Here is an 18,794-nt window from a genome sequence, read left to right on the forward strand (position 1 = left end):
GCGTCACACCACTCCATAGTTGATTTTATTTTCTTATAACAAGATTCTCTGTCATGTTATATGCCCTACATATTAAATCAGCTAAAACATGAGCTATAATATAATCAGGATGTTTGTTGGACGTGAACTGACCATGCTGTTCTGCATGGGAAAGTCCGTATCACTTCACCCTGACTATGAGAGCAGTTGGGAGCTGTTCATGATTAGTTAGGTGTCTTTAGACAGAGCCTGAGCTGGCCAGGATGTGAGACTGTGGAAGATGGAGCACCCGCTGCATGTGACGTCAAGGTGGAGTGTAATTAAAAAAACGCTCCACCCTACATTTGTCATTGGGAGGCTTGAAATGTCCTTTCACTTCTGAGCATTCCTCAGTCCAGAGTTCATGTCTTATGGAGCGCTATCACCGTTTCCCCCTTCCAGCTGCTTTTTGGAAAAGGTTAAAAAAGGGAGTGGACAGAGATGATGTGTGCTCGACGTGATTGAACACATTGTGCGCACATCATCGCATGCAATAGTGGAAGGGTGTAAATCCATCATGAAGGCCCTGTAATAATTAACATGATTCTTCCCAGATGCTTCGCAATGATAGTTTCGTGCCTCTTTATTCTGTTTGAATTTTTTGTGCCACCTTTATTTGTGAACTGGTGTCTGCGTCTTATAAACTATGCTCTGAAGTGATCATGAGAAGGACGGAGAATATAACACGACAGGAAGCAAAACAGTCGAATAATCTGTCATGAGAACTGTTAAAAGACAATCCACAGTGTTTTTCCCACCAAGCCAAATGTTTACACAGGAAGCTCTCCAGTCCTCTAGATGTCATGCTGTTTTCCATATACATGCATTTGATGAGGATTGCTTTTCGTAAATACATTTTTTAAGAGTCTTGTTAAAAACATCTTGCTCTTTGTTTTCTTGCGTCCTTGTCTTATTGGGAATTCAAAACTTGCATCATGCCCAGTTGGTTTCTCAGGAGAGATGTTTTTGCTGTATCTTGTAGATGCTGACGTATTTCATTATTCCCATGTTTCAGCAACATTGTGTTCTCAGCAAGGTTCATACAGATGCTGGAAAGTCTGCTGCAAGTAAAAACGCTTTGAAATGTGTTTTTAATAAACAACTAGCTCATCACTCTGTTGACTTTATAGTTGGACTCGGTGACATTTGGTGAAGAACAAAGTCATTTAGTATTTTTATATTCTTACATCATTAAAATTCGGTGTGTGGTAATTTATTGATGATTTAAGTTATGTTGTGCATTTAACATTTAACTATTTTATAGTGTCTTAGCACTGGGTATAAAGCATGTCGTCATATGTCTTTTATATAAGTATCGAACAATTACCTGCTCGCTAAAATTGCACTATTACTGCTGGCTGGCAGTTTAACTTAAACTGTCCCAAAACAAAGTAGAAAACAAAGAAAAGAAAAGTACCGGCCATGGTTAGTGCAGGGGCTGAAAACACTTTCCAGAAGCACATTGGAAGACATCTTGACATTTATAATTTGTGCCAAATAGCTTACAAATGTGTTATATCACTTCTGGGTATCAAAATAGAATAAGGTAAATTGGCTGCTTTTTTCCCCTCTTTAAACTCTCCCATTTATTGGATGTCTATTAAGCTTAAATATTTATCTAAGTTATATTGGAAAATGGCTGATTTTTCTACCATAAAAGTGCTTGAATTTCAAGACAAATCCTGCTTGTGGCTCAGCTTGCTAGCAACTTCTGTGTCATAGGTTCGATTCCTGTATTTTTTAGAAATTCATACCTACACTTGGTTTTTAAGGTTCTGAGCTTGAAGGTTGAGTACTGTTAACCTTCAAGTGCACGAATACATTTTTTTTGCCATTTTCCCCCCATTCTTCAATCATTTACCCATGGCATGACAGTGAATGTTTTTAAAATCATCCAAATCTACAGACCTCAAGCCACTGCTCTTCATGAAGGCTATAGGAAAAGTAACTGCCAACAAATGCACATCTAAAGCACATCCAGTGCTATGACTTCACACCACCTGATCAGTCAATTTGATGATTTTTGACCTGATCAATGATTCCAGTGGTGACGGGAAACGTCACCAGATCCTTATAGCTCAGGGTCCTGGTGACTCTTCACTCACTGAAAAGGGTTGTCACGATGATACATGGGCACGCTAATCTCCTCAGTGAGAGCCCTGGTGTTTACTCTCCCTCTGCTTCCTTCTCCTCAAAGAGCACGGCGAAGGAATCCTAAACCTGAGAGGAGATTAGCTACCACTCCTTAAAAAAAGAGAAAAAAGTGAATAACGGGGGGGCTGCTCTAAAGAGCCATTCTTTTAGGGTTTCTGATCTACCAGTAAATGGCAGGTTGTGAAATTGGACACTTGGAAAGTGGTGTCTTTTCTCAGGAATGTGATGTATTTTGTGTTTGCCAGTGTATTCTCACAGGGTTTGCTTACACTGTCTGTACTGTATATACTGTATACATACATGCACCGTATACATACATACATACATGTGCATATATATGCTTCAACTTTCATGCTAAGACTTCCTTAATTACTATTTCACTCGTCAGCTCTTAGATCGCAAACTAGTCAAGCCGAGTCTCCGCCGTAACTTGGTACAGCTGCATCGCATAGCTGCATTGCATTTCCAGAATGCAATGCAGCTATTTGATGCAGCTGCACAGAGTCCAATGAGTCCTTGAGTCCAATGTTTGTTGTTTCCACTACTTCAGGGTTGGATTTCAAATTAATATGACATTTAACATCACTGGAAAATTGGAGAGTGAAAACAAGCTCTTGCTCTTTTGTGTTTAGGAGCTGAGATCGAAACTTGACCATTATCCCTAATGTGTGATCGGTGAAGATTTTCTCCTATTAAACAGCACTGTAACTGCATGAGGGTCACTGAGTGTTTTGATGAGGATGAAAACAATGTAAATGATATTCTATGGCCTTCAGTCACGAGATGCTATGGCCTTCAGTCACTAGAATGATATGCTATGGCCTTCAGTCACAGTCACTAATTTTTAACTGCATTAAAAATTAATGAAAGATTTTGGAGACACCATCTGAGAGAATAACTTTTGGAAAGAACGGTGTTCATCCCTCCAGTACAGTTCCAGAAGCTGTTCTGGTGGCTCATAATGGGCCGACACTTCACTAAGACCCCCCCCCCCCCCCATCTATATATAAAGATAAATATTTTTTGCATGTATAAATTTACATTGCATTATATGTCAAACAAGTTTCTTTGTAAAGTGACTTACAAATGAGGGAGAATACAGTCCAAGCATAAAGCTGAGTTTATGTTTTTGCCCAAGGGTGTCGGGTAAGCAGTTTTAAAAAAACTCTTAATACTCAAAAGCTTTCCAACATATTTTTTGAAAGCCCCAATGTTTAGTTATTAATGTAATCAAATATTATTTTGTAATTACAGTGAAATAAATAGTAAATGAATAGTAGTGTTTACTATTCTAGACCCACCAATGAGCTTTGGGTTTAAATAAGTACAGCAAAAATAGTACAGCAAAAGAAAAAAAAAATGTTGTGCAACAAGTTAAATTATCTTAAACTATAAAGAATGGCTCGTTTAAAAACTAACAAAAGGATACAACATGCTAATTTGTGGTGTTCTGTGTATAGCTTCAGATGAAGCATTGCCTCTAATTTTCAGATTTCTCTGGTATTTGGTTTCTATCCCAATGGCCATCCTCTATTCCCAAAAATATTGTTGCTTTTGTATTTGGGCCTCCTTGTTGCACATTTGTTTTCCATCAGTTGGAAAAGCTAGATAAACCTCCTTGTTTTCCCTGTTTGAGGCTGATGTATCCATGCTGACAGTCTCAGAATCGGCCTCCCGTTCCCTGATGTGTTAACCTGGTGTTAAAGGAAAAAAAGCCACAGGAGGTCACAGAAATCCATGGCAACTCGTGCTGCATATCGCGCGTGATCTTTTTTATGCCTGCAGAGCACCAGATGTGCACTGGCATGTGCAAATGTGAGTCTGCGGGGAAAAATGTTACTCACTGAGCTGCTGTTTACCCAGCTTTGATTTGACAGATTACACAAAAACCATTGATGCTCATCAAGCAACTTTCACGAATACTTGTGCTGAGACTCAACGTGAGACAATATTCTGACAAACAAACGCTATGTTATTATGGAAGACAGGTCCTTACCGGGTCTTCCGAATTGGTTTGTAAACAGTAAATCGGTAAAAGAACTGATTGCGATGTGTTTGATCCATAAGGCTACGCTCAGGGAACACTTGGTTTAAATTTGTGGCGACCACCCAGTCTGATGCTTTGCGTGTCCATTTCTTTGTCAGAAATGAATTAAGAGGTTCAGCATTTTAATGCAAGACGTGCTTTTGGATCTTCAGAAAGGGTTTTGCTTTTACTCGACACTGACACACAACTGACAAACTGTCAGGAAAGAGCAGGGAGATTTCTTGAGTCAGATTGGGACATTACAGATGAAGCAGCATTGCTACCCCAAAGTTGGGGTGGCTTAGTGGTTAGTGGTTGGGGTTTTGACTCCTGCCTCTGCCTTGTGTGCACGGAGCTTGCATGTTCTCCCCGTGCTTCGGGGGTTTCCTCCGGTTTTTCCAGTTTCCTCCCCCAGTCCCAAGACATGCACTGTTTGCTGATCGGTATTTCCGAAATTGTCTATAGTGTTTGAATGTGTGTGATTGTGCCCTGCAATGAGTTGGCACCCCATCCAGGGTGTCCCCTGCCTTTCCCTGCCTTTGCCTGCAGTTCCCGGAGATAGACTACAGGCTCCCCCACAACCCTATGTAGTATAAGTGGTATGAAAAATGGATGTATTAAAAAATCTGCATCTTATGAACCTTTTTAACTTTAGAAGTCTCTGTGAATTAACCATTACTACAGTAAAGATAACATATTGGAACCAGAGCATTCATATAATCCTGTGATTTGAATTACAGCCAGCACTATTATCACAACTGTGCTGCTATAGAAAATGAATTAACACTTTCTGAAAAAGTCTTTCCAAATGTGTCTTAGGAGTTAGTGAGCATTGATGGCTCAGCGGTTAAATCTTTGGGTTGAGATTAAATCCGAACATGACCAAACTGCAACTGCTGGTTCTTGAGCAGGGCTCTTAACCCTCAATTACTTGAGTATATACTGTTTTAATTTAAATCCTGTTTTAAATAGCTTTGGTTACAACTGTAAGCCAAGTGGGTTTGAGTATGAGTATATGTAAGGACAAATGAGGATATTGTAAATGCCTAATTCAGCTCAGCTCAGACAGTAGTTCTATAGTCACAACTTGCACAGAGACTTGTGTAATGGATGGATGGATTAAAAAAAACGAAACAAGGAAGGAGTTTTTTTTTTTTTTTTTTTGGAAGGAGTCTCCAGTGTCAGCATGTTGAAACAGTCACAGGTAAATCTGTAAAAGCAAAGTGTTAATAGTTTGACAAGCTGCATTTTTTTTTTTTTTTGCCTTTTTAACTTCAAGAAAGAGGAAAAAATATTAGGCTGGTGAGGGGACAAAAGTTTATAGCTGCTGTAATGTAAGTTATAACAGGAATGAACATGTTTTGTTAATTTTCTTAATCCACAACATTATTATTCAACTCTAAATTAATAAAATTATTGACGTGTGGTTCCTTAATTAATTTAAAATTGTAATTTATATTATATAACTTGGATAAAACACTTACGGACATGCTGTTATTGGAAAATAATCTTCAGGGTGGTAACAGTAACTCCACTTTGCATCAGAGCAACTCACTCTTGATTATTTTTCCATAACAGCATGCCCTAGTGTGTGTTCATCTAGAATTTTTTGTTTGTTTGTTTCATGTAGTCCATACATCTAGTAGTTTCATTTGCCACAAGTGGACTTAAACTGCTTTTTCTATACATTCTTGTAGTTTACTGTACTGCTTCTAATCTTGCAGCAGATTACTCAACAGGCTCTTAGCATCATTCGCCCTTGACCTGTTAGTTCACCCTGTATTAGGTATTATATTGGTCATGTGTATCATTTCTACTCTGTTTTGACTCTCGCACTTTACAGAGACTGGTTCCCACTGGGCGTCCTCTTTCGTACACTCTGACCTCTGGTTGTCTGTTAATCGCAGTTGTTTAGTCTGCGTTCTAGGCTTGTTTTGACATCCATGTAAAAACATGAACTGTATACTTTTCTGAGGTGTGGGAGCTCCTGTTTTGTTGTTCCCTGCAACACCATACAAGACGGTCTTTCAGCACGTCTTGAAAAGTTTTGTCACTTACGGAAATGATATACGTGACCCTGTTGAACCCTAATGTGATATTTATAGCCCGTGGTCCATTGAGATTCCGAGCTGCGGAAGTTTTGTGTTTCTATGCGGGCTTGGGGATGTCATAACACATATTTCCTCTGTTCCTTCAGACCTGCGAATGTAAGAGAGCATTGTAGTCATTATTGTTTGCAGGTGTGTCTGTCGCCAAGCCACATACAAACACAGTAATCACTCACTTGTTCAAATAGAAATGCATTCACTCGTAATGCAACCAAAGCTTCCTGTATTTTCTTTGCTCCGGTGCTGTGTGTGTGTCCGATTATGATTAAGGTGCTCTTTAGAAGAAAGAAGAGGATATAGACCCAGACAGCACAGACAGAGCTTTGTGGAATCGTGTTTAGTTAGACGGGGAAAACTCTATAGATAACTGCGTTCTTTTCAAACTCAAAGCGGAAACTTGCTTTATCGCTTTTTTTTCTTCTTCTTCTTGAACCTGAGTTTATCTGAGCTACTCTTAAATCAACATTGTGCAATGCAGAGTTTCAATAGAAATGCTGGCGAGATTGAGGAGAAGCACTCAAAAGGAGAAATGCGCAGTCAAACAAAACAGGCACCCTCTCTATGAAGTGAGTGGGATTAGGCATGACAGGGTCCTCATAAGATATTTGGCGTAAGTCCACACATTTTCCTTTCTACAGGAAAAAAAAAAAAGGTTTTGTGTGGAGGAAATTAAATAGGTACAAATTAAAGCGAGTAAAGTGAATAGCAAGACAAGTTATTTAATCTTTATGTTGCCTAAGCATTGACCTGAGGCTAGATTCTAACTTGGAAGGTGCTGTAAAAAAAACAAAAACTTGCTGATAATTTATGAAGTCAAATTAATCAAAACCACTATGACAACACTGTTTTTTTTTTTTTTTTTTTTTTTGTTCTGTGGCAAAAGGCTCTAGTTTCAGTTTTATGACAAAAATATAGTGAGTCCCTAGCGGCTGGAATCAATCAAAACCACGTTTGACAAAACAACTTGATTTAAGATTCTTTGTCATGTTCTATTCACCAACGCATCAAATACGAGCTCCAACCCTGCGTGACCCACCTGACGTCTGATTTGAGCTCATCCATAATGAAAATAGCCATCTTGACATGAGAGGACACTTCACCGAGGATGACACTGGGATTTAGGCCCGTATCAAATCTCTAGAGCTGATGGTATATGAGCTGGAGATTTCTGTCATGGTCTTCCCCTCCAGCTACTGTCCACTGAATGGAGGCTGGAGATGGAAAGGGGGGTCAGTCTGTACCCAGAGCTATCATAATACCCTAAAAGAAATGCACTGTCAGAGCAAGAAACGCAATACTGCTTAGGCAGAGACAGGACTGCTTTTAAGTCTATTGTGTTGTTGGGCTTTCGCTCTCATGACATAGCTGAGAAGGACAAAGCCGTATATGGCTTTATGATGATGTTTGTGCAAAGTTTCACTTGCAAATGATTTTAGAATCCATCTGTTCTCAGTTGTTTACTTCTGACTGATCTGAATGGTCATGCTTGCACATTTGTAATAATCTGGACAAATTAATTTGTATTGTACTAGGTATTACTTAATTTCAATCATAAACATTGATAGTATTTTCATTCACTAACATTGATCCGATTCCTGTGAAGGTCAGATTCTACTTTGTAATGCTGGAATTTTGCAAGACGTTAAGTCTGGAAATGAGAATTGAGTTTACAAATCCAGCATAAAAAAGATTTTCAACATGCACAAATGGTGAAATAGTAATCTACATAACAATTTCCTGTAAACCATTGTTTTTAATGCTTCTTTTGAGGTAGTGCCCTCTTGTGGTAGTTTGGAGACATCACTCGAACACACTTGCAATCCAGTCGTGAGTGATTTAGCCATTTGAATCAGAGAACAACTGCTCAACTTATTAAGTATAGTCTCTCTTTTTTTCTCATCCATAGAACTGGTGTCTGCACTTGCTATTATATTTCTTTCCCATTTTTTACCTAAAGGTGATGTTAGCAAAGGCGATGAATCTGGACAGGGAGTGGTGCAAATTGTCAGTGTAAAGTTCCTAATTGCTGAGGCTCCGTTTTCAAAGCGTGCACTGGTGCAAGACAGCGGTGGGTCGCTTGCTGCTGATGGAAAGGTTGATTGCAGCTCTGGAATTTCCAAGGACAGTTAGGCAATGGCTTCTCACTGTGTGGTCTGGCTGTCATAAGGGCCATCCGTTTTTCTTCAGTGAATTTTCCTTTCTCAAACAAAACCAGTCAAATGTGTGCCACTGCATTTTGGTTATTGATTGAAACAATGCCAGTGTTTTTTTTTTTTTATTATTATTATTTTTTTTTTATTATTATTATTTTTTTTAAACTGAACTTGAAGGCAAGACATCAGAAATTATTGGTTTTTCACAGAATCTGCCTTTATTAATACCTTCTTTTAAACATGAGTAACGTCCAAGATCAATTGGAATTTTAACTTGATAGTTATGTATTTTAAAAGACTGACATTGGGAAAAGGATCAAATACATACAGTCCACCAAACAAGTGGCAAATCTAAAATCAGTCCTTTCACTAACCCTTTCACAATCCTATAACAGTAATATAAAATTGATGGAAAGGCAATATATTATGTATTCCTGTGTTAATATGAACAAATTTACATGTATTTACATACATGCAAATTAACTTTTCCATTCAGTTGTAGTTAAATCATACGTTCATTCATTTTTCTTCTGCGGAGCCAACATGCTGAGAAGTTCAGTCCAGACTTCTCTATCCCCAGCTACAGATTCCAGCTCCTCTTGGGGATCCCCAGACATTTCTAAGCCAAAAGGGAGATTTCTCCAGTGGGTTCTGGGTCTACCTGGGGGTCTTTGTCAGCCAAGGGGGACTCTGTTCGACAAATTGGGAGGTATCCTTATAACAGTGGTCAGCAACCCTGTTCTTGGAGATCTACCTTCCTGAAGACTTTAGCTCTAACCATAATCATGCCCATCTAATCATTGCCTTAAAAAGTTCTTGATCAACTAAAACAGGTGTGCTAGATTTTGGTCGTAGATGAAACCTGCAGGATGGTACATCCTAGGGAAGAGGCTTAGTGACCACTGCCTTATTTGCCCAAACCACCTCAACTCACTCCTTTCAATTTGGAAGAGAAGTGGCTCTATTCTGAAGCCCTCCCTGATTGTCAAAATCCTCAACGTTAAACCTTGGGGAAGAAACTCTTTTCTGATGCCTGTATTAATGACATGATTCTTTTTGTCATTACCCATAGCTCGTAACCATAGGTGAGCTTGGGGATGTAGATTGACTGGCAAACCGAGAGCTTTGTCTGCAAACTGAGCTCCTGCTACAGCAGTAACTCTGTTGCCACTGACCCGATCCACTGGTCAATATCACAATCTCCTTCTCTTTCAATCACCTGTAAATAAGTTCCCATGATACGTCAACTCCTTTGGCTGAGGCAATGTCACACCCTTCACCTGAAGGGAGCTTCTTTCTCTTTTTGGGGAGAGAACCATTGACTCGGACACATAAAGACTTAATTAGCATTCTCCCCTGACCTCTCACAAAGCTGTGCAAAAGTAAACAGCAGGTCCAATGTTCCACACCCTTGGCAGAACCTGCATTGTTCCTGAATCCTATGTTCAGCTACTGAATGGAGTCTCCACTCCATAATTCTGGCATAGACTTTTCCTGAGAGGTTGAAGAGTGTGATTCCCCTATAATTGGAACAAACCCTCTGGTCCCCATTTTTAAAAATAGTGACCACCATGTTATCTTTCCAGTCCAAGGGCACTGCCCCAGACCACCATGCAACATCGAATAGGTGTGTTAACTAAACATCCCTATCCATGATAAAGCAGTTGCTGAAGATAGATGAATGAATGACCGACTGAATGAATGAACATTATTCATAGTTAACTTTAGCAGATCTCACATGAAGACCCCCCCTCTTTTTTTTTAAACACAAAGTTTTGCCTCCCAGAATCTATGGTGGCCAAATTTATCCTCTTTACTAACAGCAAGTTTCTACATCTTGATAAAGCAGCTCCCAGACTTATTCATGCTTATTCCTTTTAGTTATTTAAAAATGGAGTAATTTCTGTAATGTGCAAAGCAAGAACACAGCCAATCAACAGATTTACTTTGATTTACATTTTTTCAACAATTAGATTTGATCATGTTCCCCAAACATGTTAGAGCAATGAAAATATTGACCAGTGCACCATCAAGTTTTGCTAATATAATGATATTAAGCATTATTTAGATTTAATCTTGTTTCCTGCAGGAATTTGTACTGTTCACTTACTAAAGTTATGAGTCTGAATTCCCAGCTGAATCAACCTGCAATATAAGAGGACATGTGCCCCAGCTTGGTGCTGCATGGAGCACCAGTGAATGTTTTATCCATTTTATAAAAAGCTGGAAAGGACACCAGGTATCAGTGGAAAGTTCTCTCATTACAAGTGACAAGTTATTACATCTGCTAGTTGGAGATTTTAAGAGGAATTAAGATTATACATATTGCATTCCCTCTTTTCTTTAAGTGTGAGCCATAACAATAGACAGAGTGGAGCTCATTAGCCGGGTTTCTGCCGCTTCCTCTGGACGGCTGTCAATTCACAGTGGAAACGTAGTGAAGCATGAGAGTATTGGGTGCTTCACACATCACTTCTTTTCCAACTCTGACTGATTTATGGGGCACTGAATTCTCAGTGCTGGGTCATTTCAGATTGGAGTGTTTTTCTCCACTAGCACATTTCTCTGACTCCTGTGGGCTTTGCGTTTTCTTTTATAATGTAGTAAGGCTTTATGAGAGAACCAGTGTAGAAATCCAATTTCTGTTACTTAACAGAATGACATGAGACCATTTGATCATTGTGAAAAAGTACACCTTTAAATTGGAGGCAGATAAACATAAAATATTGGCAGGACAGAAATACTTTACTTTAAGATGTTCTGGCTTGTTCTCAAGAGCATTTTTATATTTTACTTTTTGCTGTGATGGCTTGGTTAGTTTACAGCAGAATTACAGCAATATTGTTAAAGGAACCGGGCATTTTAAAGGTCAAACTATTACTTTTTGTTTACATATAATTAATAAATTGTCATGGGCCTACCATTGAACCCATCCTTAATATATTCACTGGAAAACTAAGGCAATAAGGTAAAGTCATTCAAAAAGCCAACTTTGAATGGGAACCAGGAAATTTTTACTTACTCTGACCTTTTCTCATGATATATGATTCATATTCCACCATCAATATTCCTCAGTGGAAACCGTTCAATATAGGATCTTATGCAGGCGTGGAATCTTTGATCCTCCTTGGTGATCTTTTGCTGGCTTTCATGACTTGACTTAGTTTCTTTTTTTTTTTTTTTTTTAATTTTCATTTTGCCAGTGTTGATGCCAATCCAATAACTAAACCAACCACATGAACAGTTTTGTGTTTAGCTGCGGTTAATTTTTGCAACATTATAGACAGGACTGAAAAACAGTTGCGAGTGGGCGGAAAGCATTGCCCATGCAAATATGACAGAAATTTGCAATGCCCTATTAAAACAGTTCTGTAAATCAGATTTTCCTCCATATATGTTTGATGCGTGGACATGTCTTGAGTTGAAAATTTCAAGCAGTTATAGCTGTCAGATATAGAGACTGGGTAAAGAGTTTTGAGGTAAGATGGCTTATAGTGTATTGAGATTTTCTGTTGACTGCACACAGATGTGGTGGCTTCTTAGCCAATGCTTTAAAAAAAAAAACAAGTAAAAATATAGTGACTGTTACATTTGTAAGGAAAAACAGGAAACCTTTTGGACAATTATTTTTATATCAGTGCCAAAAGTAAAATTTAAACAGTGTTGCATTGCATGAGAAATGCTGGGATTAGGTTTATGATTTCAGATCATAATTTGATGTTCTTAGAGAAAGCAATACTTTAATCAATAAGTGAGTAGTGAATCATCTGCAAGCTCACAAACAGACACTCTTGTGGAAAGTCTCTGTCATGAGGCATGGATTTTAGGTCATGAAGAGAATCTGCTGTAGGTGCATTTGCTATTCACTTAGTTCCCATTGTTTGTTTTAGAGACAACGGAGATCAAAACCCATAACTATATGTGGTTGTGAGTGACTGAACAACTTCAAAACTACAATGTATGGGTAGTAGCTAGATTTTTACCACCATGATGGTTAATGAACAAAAATAAATACAAATGAATATAGCTATTATTATTATTATTATTATTATTATTATTATTATTATTATTACACTATACAAACCGTTGTACTTTGTACTTGCCATAGCATCCACTCAAGCACAAACATTAACGTGGTGTGTGATGTGACGCCACCACAGTGGCAAACTACCACCGCGGTGTTGCGGTTGTCATGACCACCGTCACGATCCTAGTAATAGCCCAATGAAATGGTGTCCTATCTTATTTGCAAAGGGATGGTGTGACTGCAGGTTTTCTTTTGTTTAATCAATCAGTCTTAATCTTCAAGTGATTCAGTGTGGCTTCTATCTGTCCGGGAGGACAAAATCAGCAGCCCAGTACAGGACAAGGAGAATACATGTCTGGGTTATCAGTTTTTTTATTCATAGTTGCTGACAGACAAGTAGGCCGAGTAGACCAGTGGTCAACAATGTTTTCTTCTTCTCAGATTTCATAGAGAGAGAGAGAGAGAGAGAGAGAGAGAGAGAGAGAGAGAGAGAGACTCACTATTTGCTTTTGATTAAATAAATAAGTTGTTATTTGTTATGTTTAAACAAAATTAATTTCACTGTAGTGTGACATACCTTGATGCTGTAACTCATTCTGAATCGTATGAACTACCTTCTGAACTACACACATCACATTAGCTCTTACTAACAATATCGCTGGACACTTCATGAATTCATGTTGAAACTGTGGCGAATTTCCTGATTACACAGTCGCACTTTTTGTTTTATCATGTAGCACACAGTTATACAAGGGAATTATTTATAATTACACTATCCGGTGTCACCCAGATGAGGATGGGTTCCCTTTCGAGTCTGGTTCCTCTCAAGGTTTCTTCCTCATATCATCTCAGGGAGTTTTTCCTTGCCACTGTTGCCTCTGGCTTGCTCGTTAGGGATAAATTTATCAATTTAAAATTTAGGTCTGAAATTGATCTATTTCTGTAAAGCTGCTTAATGTCCATTGTTAAAAGTGCTATACAAATAAAACTGAATTGAATTGAGCTAATCGGTTTAGACTGCAGGGATGATTATGACTTTTACAAAATGGCAGGAATACAATTTTTGCGTGGAAACACAATAAAGTTGTATAACTCTCCAGCTAGCACAACAAGCAGAAACCTTGCAGTTAAGCATATTAAGAAAAATTATTCTAGGCAGAATTTTGCTTGCTGAATTTTTGCCAAGGCTTCAAACATGATGTGCTACCTTAAACTATTTATTAGAAAAGGATAATAACTATAGCTAATGAGTCAACACCCACACAGGGATTTAATACTCGTTTGAGGCTGCAGTAATGCATTTAAATAGCTAACTAGCTCGCCATGCTTTATTACATTACGTTATCTACAGTGCGACTGGCGGTTAATGTGCTCATTCTAACATATTATTAATTCTACAGTAATTCACAGGGACTTGTATGGTCGACAAGCCACAAAATCTAAGACTAATAATAAACACAGCCAATCAATTTTACTGTAACAAGACAGCTAAAAGGGACTTTTTTTTCCTCCCTATATTTTGAATCATGGCCATTGTACCGTTCTCTTGTTTAACTTTCAGTCTCTCCTTATAAGCATCAAAAGACTTAGCAGTTACTTAGACTTTGAGATTAGCAGTGTCTGCCATTTTGTGCCGAAAAGCAGCTAAGCTGCTAGCTAAAGAAGAAAGTGAAAGAAGAAAGTAACTAGCTAGTGGGACTCAAAATTGCGTGTACAATGAGCGTTAATCTTTCGTTCCATTTAAACAGTGAGTACACAAACACCTAACAGACACTAATTGAAGCACAGGCTTCACTGAGTGTTTGTAAACACTGTGTCTGTCTAAAAAAGTTTGAGTTAAATGATTGCACCACGCAATATTGCAGTGCGACATTTGATCATTTGATTTGCTAAAATATTGAATTCCACCAAGATCGATGAATATTATAGACACTTTGCCAGTCATTTCATTGGTGCTTTTTAATGAAATTTTAGGGGAGCTGGGCTTCCCGTGTACTCTTAAATTTAAGCAGTTGCCTGTGCTACCGTTGTTAGGCTAGTGAATCGGGATTCTGGGAAACCAAAACATGAGACGGCAGCACATTAGAGCCTTCACTTGTCCGGTGGAATAGTTAATACATTTATGATTAATCCAACCCTGATCTATGGATAAAATTTTAGGCCCCTGCCATAGCAGATTGGCAATACGTTTGGCAAACAATATGTTATGCGTTAAATGTGTAAATCATGTCAGAAATGGAGCTATTTGCTATATGCAAACATTAGAGTTACTACGTGCTGTTTGGAATCAATGCTTCGGCGTTCTTTGAAATCGAAACATTAGTGTCAGAAGTGGGATTTCCAGCTTGAGACACATGAGACGTCACACAATTGGAATTCATTAAAAATAAACTACGGCAGGGTGATCTAGTTTATTCCTGAGTGAAAGTGACTTTCCCTTTGAGTTCAACCGAATAGAGAAAGTATATTATGTGGAAAACCCAATATTGTATCCAAATGGAAGTTCCATTTGATTTCTGCATTTTCGTTTTGATTTCATTTCCACACAGTAAAGCAATTCAGGTGACAAATTAGGAGCCGGATTGACATTAGTTGTTACATGCCAATTAGCAGCTGGGGCAGAGCAAGTAAAAGCAAAGGAGCGCTCATTAAAAACACACATGTCACATGAAATAAGACTAAGACAAAAGATAAACGCAAACACTAAGAGACCATCAGAGGAGGAGCTTGACTGACTTAAAGAATAAAAGCTCTTTTGGTGTCTTTGATGTGTGGTTTCTTCTTTGCTGCCTAATATCACGGGCTGTAAATTGTTAAGAATTCCGAGGAGCTATCGCATCAGACATCTTCTAGATGAAGGCACTGGTTAAACTAAATATTAAACATGTGTGTTACAGTAATGAACCTGCCCAGATTATGTAATAAAGTACATTCCCCATCATTTTAACTGCTTTCTTACAGTAATGGGGTGGGTCCACTGACTCATTCAGGCTTTGTGCAGGACTCTTTGGTTATCCATGCAGTTTTTCTGTTTTGTTGCTGGGTTTTTGTGTCTTTTATATTCGTGACTTTCTTGTCCTGAACGGAACTCTCTGTTTACACCCCATTTATTTTTTGCTGAAGGGCTGTTAGTTATGACACCTGTGTAACCTTTTGTAATAAGTGTGTGTGTGTGTGTGTGTGTGTGTGTGTGTGTGTGTGTGTGTGTGTGTGTGTGTGTGTGTGTGTATGTATGTATGTATTCCTTCAGGTCCCTGAGCTCTGGGAGAGGTCTGTAGCAAGACTATCAGAAATCACAGAATCTCTTGTGAGAGACAGAAACCCAGTTCTTACTGGACAGATGCTACAAGCCTGAGACACCAGGGTCAACCCCCCCCCCCCCCCCCCCCCCCACACACACACACACATGCATTCTCTTTGTGGGGTTTTCCAGTGACATACGTGTTATTGAAGCTAAACAATGAAACAATGCTATGCCTACACCTACAGTACACACAACCCCCACCTTAACCTCAGTAACCCAAAGGAAACCATTGGCACCAGCTAAATATCTCCACAATGGCAAACCTGTCACGTATACATTTGGTCCCCATAAAAAGATTCTTTTTTTTTTTTTAATGGCCCACACACAGCACCACCTCAGCCATGGACTTAATCCACTGTACATTATTTTTAAAAAATGACACATTATAAAACCCTGATGTGTAAGCTGTTTAATAAAAAAACTTTTCTATATTTTTAAACTACTTTTTGTCTTTTCTTGACTCTTGATGTTTCGGCTAGAGTTTAACTAATGAATCACATTAACGCATTGTTTAGCTTTACGTGCTCTATGGCTGATCCCGGCTAAATTGCACTTTCACATGCTTGTGTAATATTCGTGACACAAACTTGTATTTTCCTCCTGAACAGAACAGTGTAGGTGTATCGGATCGAGTTATGATCAGCGATGTTGTTTCCCCAGGCAACCTAGACAACCCAACAACAGTGACAGAAAAGTCAGAGGGGTGAGTGTAAGGTTGCCACTAGCTTTTGTGTTCAAGTCAAAAACAGCACCAGGTGCATTTTGGTCTGCATCCAGCTAGATTAATACGCTGCCATGATTAGCAGAGGAGTTTATTGATGGCGTCACTTCAGTGCAGAAGTAATGTGGCCAGTGCTTCTTGTTTCAAATGAACTTTTAACAGTCACATCTAACTGCCTGCTATTACACTGATGGCAGGTACAGGATAATTAGGCCCCCAGGCACAGGTTTGCCATTTTACAGCACACATCTTGATTAATGGACATCAGATTAACTTGTCGTCGTAGCAGACAATTTGTCTTCCTTAAATTTAACAGCTTCATTTTTTTTTAAGGCCAGAACTACTTGCATGATAGTAAAGAATAATAAATATGCTAAACTCCTTACTCAGTTAAAAGTACTGTTACTACTTGGATAAGAAGTAGAAAGTTACTTAAGTAGTTATTCACTAGGTATTCTTACGTTCACTGCATTACATGTTTACACAGAATAATTCAATTCAATGTATAGCGTATTCAATGTATATACATTCAATTCAATGTATATAATTTGTATAGCACTTTTTACAATGGACATTGTGTCAAAGCAGCATTACAGAGACATATAAACACGGGATACAGGTTTGAAATGTGTGGATTAATCCTAATTGAGTAAGCCAGTGGCGAAGAGAAACTCCCTAAGATGATATGATTTAAATTTTTCAGAACATGCAGCAGGGATGATGATGTAAATAAATGGATGCAAAAATCACAAACTAATGAATCAACATATGTATTACATAGTGTACTTTAACATTCTTTGTAAAATCAGGTTGTGCATAACATTGACTTTTTGCTAACTAACCCAGTGTTTCTCAAACAGGAGTCCCCTTGTGGTCCATGGCATAATTACAGAGGGTCAATGGGATTGTTTCTAAAAATATTTGAAATATGTAAATATGGTATTTTTTTAATTAAATATTTCAGAATGCAGTACTGTGCAAAAGTCTTAGGCACCCTATTTTTTTTTTTTGTACAAACTTTGTGATAGATTTTTATTTTATGACTTTACACCCAAACATTAGTTTTCTAGCAAAAAAAATTAATGTTGCAGAAAAAATGTTAGTATGTCAGTAAAGAAAGCAGCATATTAAGTGGTAAGAGACACTTTTCAGACAGAAAACATAATGAAGGCTGCTGGATTTTGCTGCAGAAATAAAGTCAAAGTCTCCAGAAGAACCGTGGCTGGTTCTGCAAGATGCTCAATAAAACTTACAGCTCATTTCCTTATAAAACTGCACATATTGAACCTGAGACTATTTTTTTTTTTTTTTTTTTTTTAAAGCAAAGGGTCATCACACCAAATATTGCCTTTGTTTCATTTATTACTGTTTACTGCTCTTTATAGTATTTTTTAAATGGAGAAACATTTATTTTCATTATTTTTGAAGGTATGTTTGCTCTACATCATTTCTTTGCATGTGCCGAAGACTTTTGCACAGTACTGTATACTTTAAATATTTTTTTTGTCTCAGTAACTCATGTCATTATTAGTGCAAGGTTTGCATTTGTGTCCAACAATCAAGTTGAGTTGATTGTTTTTAACAATAAAATGAGTTTTACTGTTCATCCCTGGCTACAAAAACTTCAATTTTACATTAGACATTGATGGGTAAAATTAAATATATATGTCAATACACAGTCAGAATATGCTAGGGGTTGAAAACCTCTAAGCTAATCAACATGGCCATGAGGTTAGCTTGTGCTGTACACAATCACTATCCTATGTCTGTCGATTTTCTTTAAATATTATATTGCAGAAAATATTTAGTATTCAAATACAGTTCAATAATAATGAGTCTATAATTTTCATTCATATACAGTAACATGCATTCATATCACATAACCAGTAGAAAGTGTAGAACATCATAAACAGGACTATGTCTTTTTATCCTAAACTTTCTTATTTGTGGTGCCATTTTATTTAACCAAAGTCATGCACCATCTTAAACTCATCTTCCTTCTAACATACTGTAGTTAGGCCAAATCACAAATAATGTTCTATTCACTAGCTACATATGCTCTGGCAGTGGTGGCTTGGTGGTAAGGCTCTGGGTTACTGATTGGAAGGTCAGGGGTTCAAACCCCAGCACTGCTAAGCTGCCACTGTTGGGCCCTTGAGCAAGGCCCTTAACCCTTTCTGCTCCAGGGGTGCTGTATCATGTCTGACCCCAACTTCCTGACAGGCACATGTTTCACAATTTCACTGTGCTGTAGTGTATATGTGACCAATAAAGACTCATTAT

The 18,794-nt window shown here is 38.1% G+C and overlaps 1 protein-coding gene across 2 annotated transcripts in view; it reads left to right on the forward strand.

The window, feature by feature from the left end:
* The window catches only part of crppa (CDP-L-ribitol pyrophosphorylase A), a 35,026-nt gene extending 18,794 nt beyond the window's left edge, over positions 1–16,232 (forward strand). For both annotated transcript variants that reach the window (XM_053687364.1, XM_017490143.3), the window contains one exon: positions 15,737–16,232. In XM_053687364.1, the coding sequence (XP_053543339.1) occupies positions 15,737–15,841 (105 nt within the window). In that variant the 3' untranslated portion in view covers positions 15,842–16,232. The remainder of the gene's footprint in view (positions 1–15,736) is intronic.
* Positions 16,233–18,794: the final 2,562 nt, after the last annotated feature.

Source organism: Ictalurus punctatus, chromosome 17 (assembly GCF_001660625.3).
Source record: "Ictalurus punctatus breed USDA103 chromosome 17, Coco_2.0, whole genome shotgun sequence".
In the NCBI taxonomy this organism is placed as follows: Eukaryota; Metazoa; Chordata; class Actinopteri; order Siluriformes; family Ictaluridae; genus Ictalurus; species Ictalurus punctatus.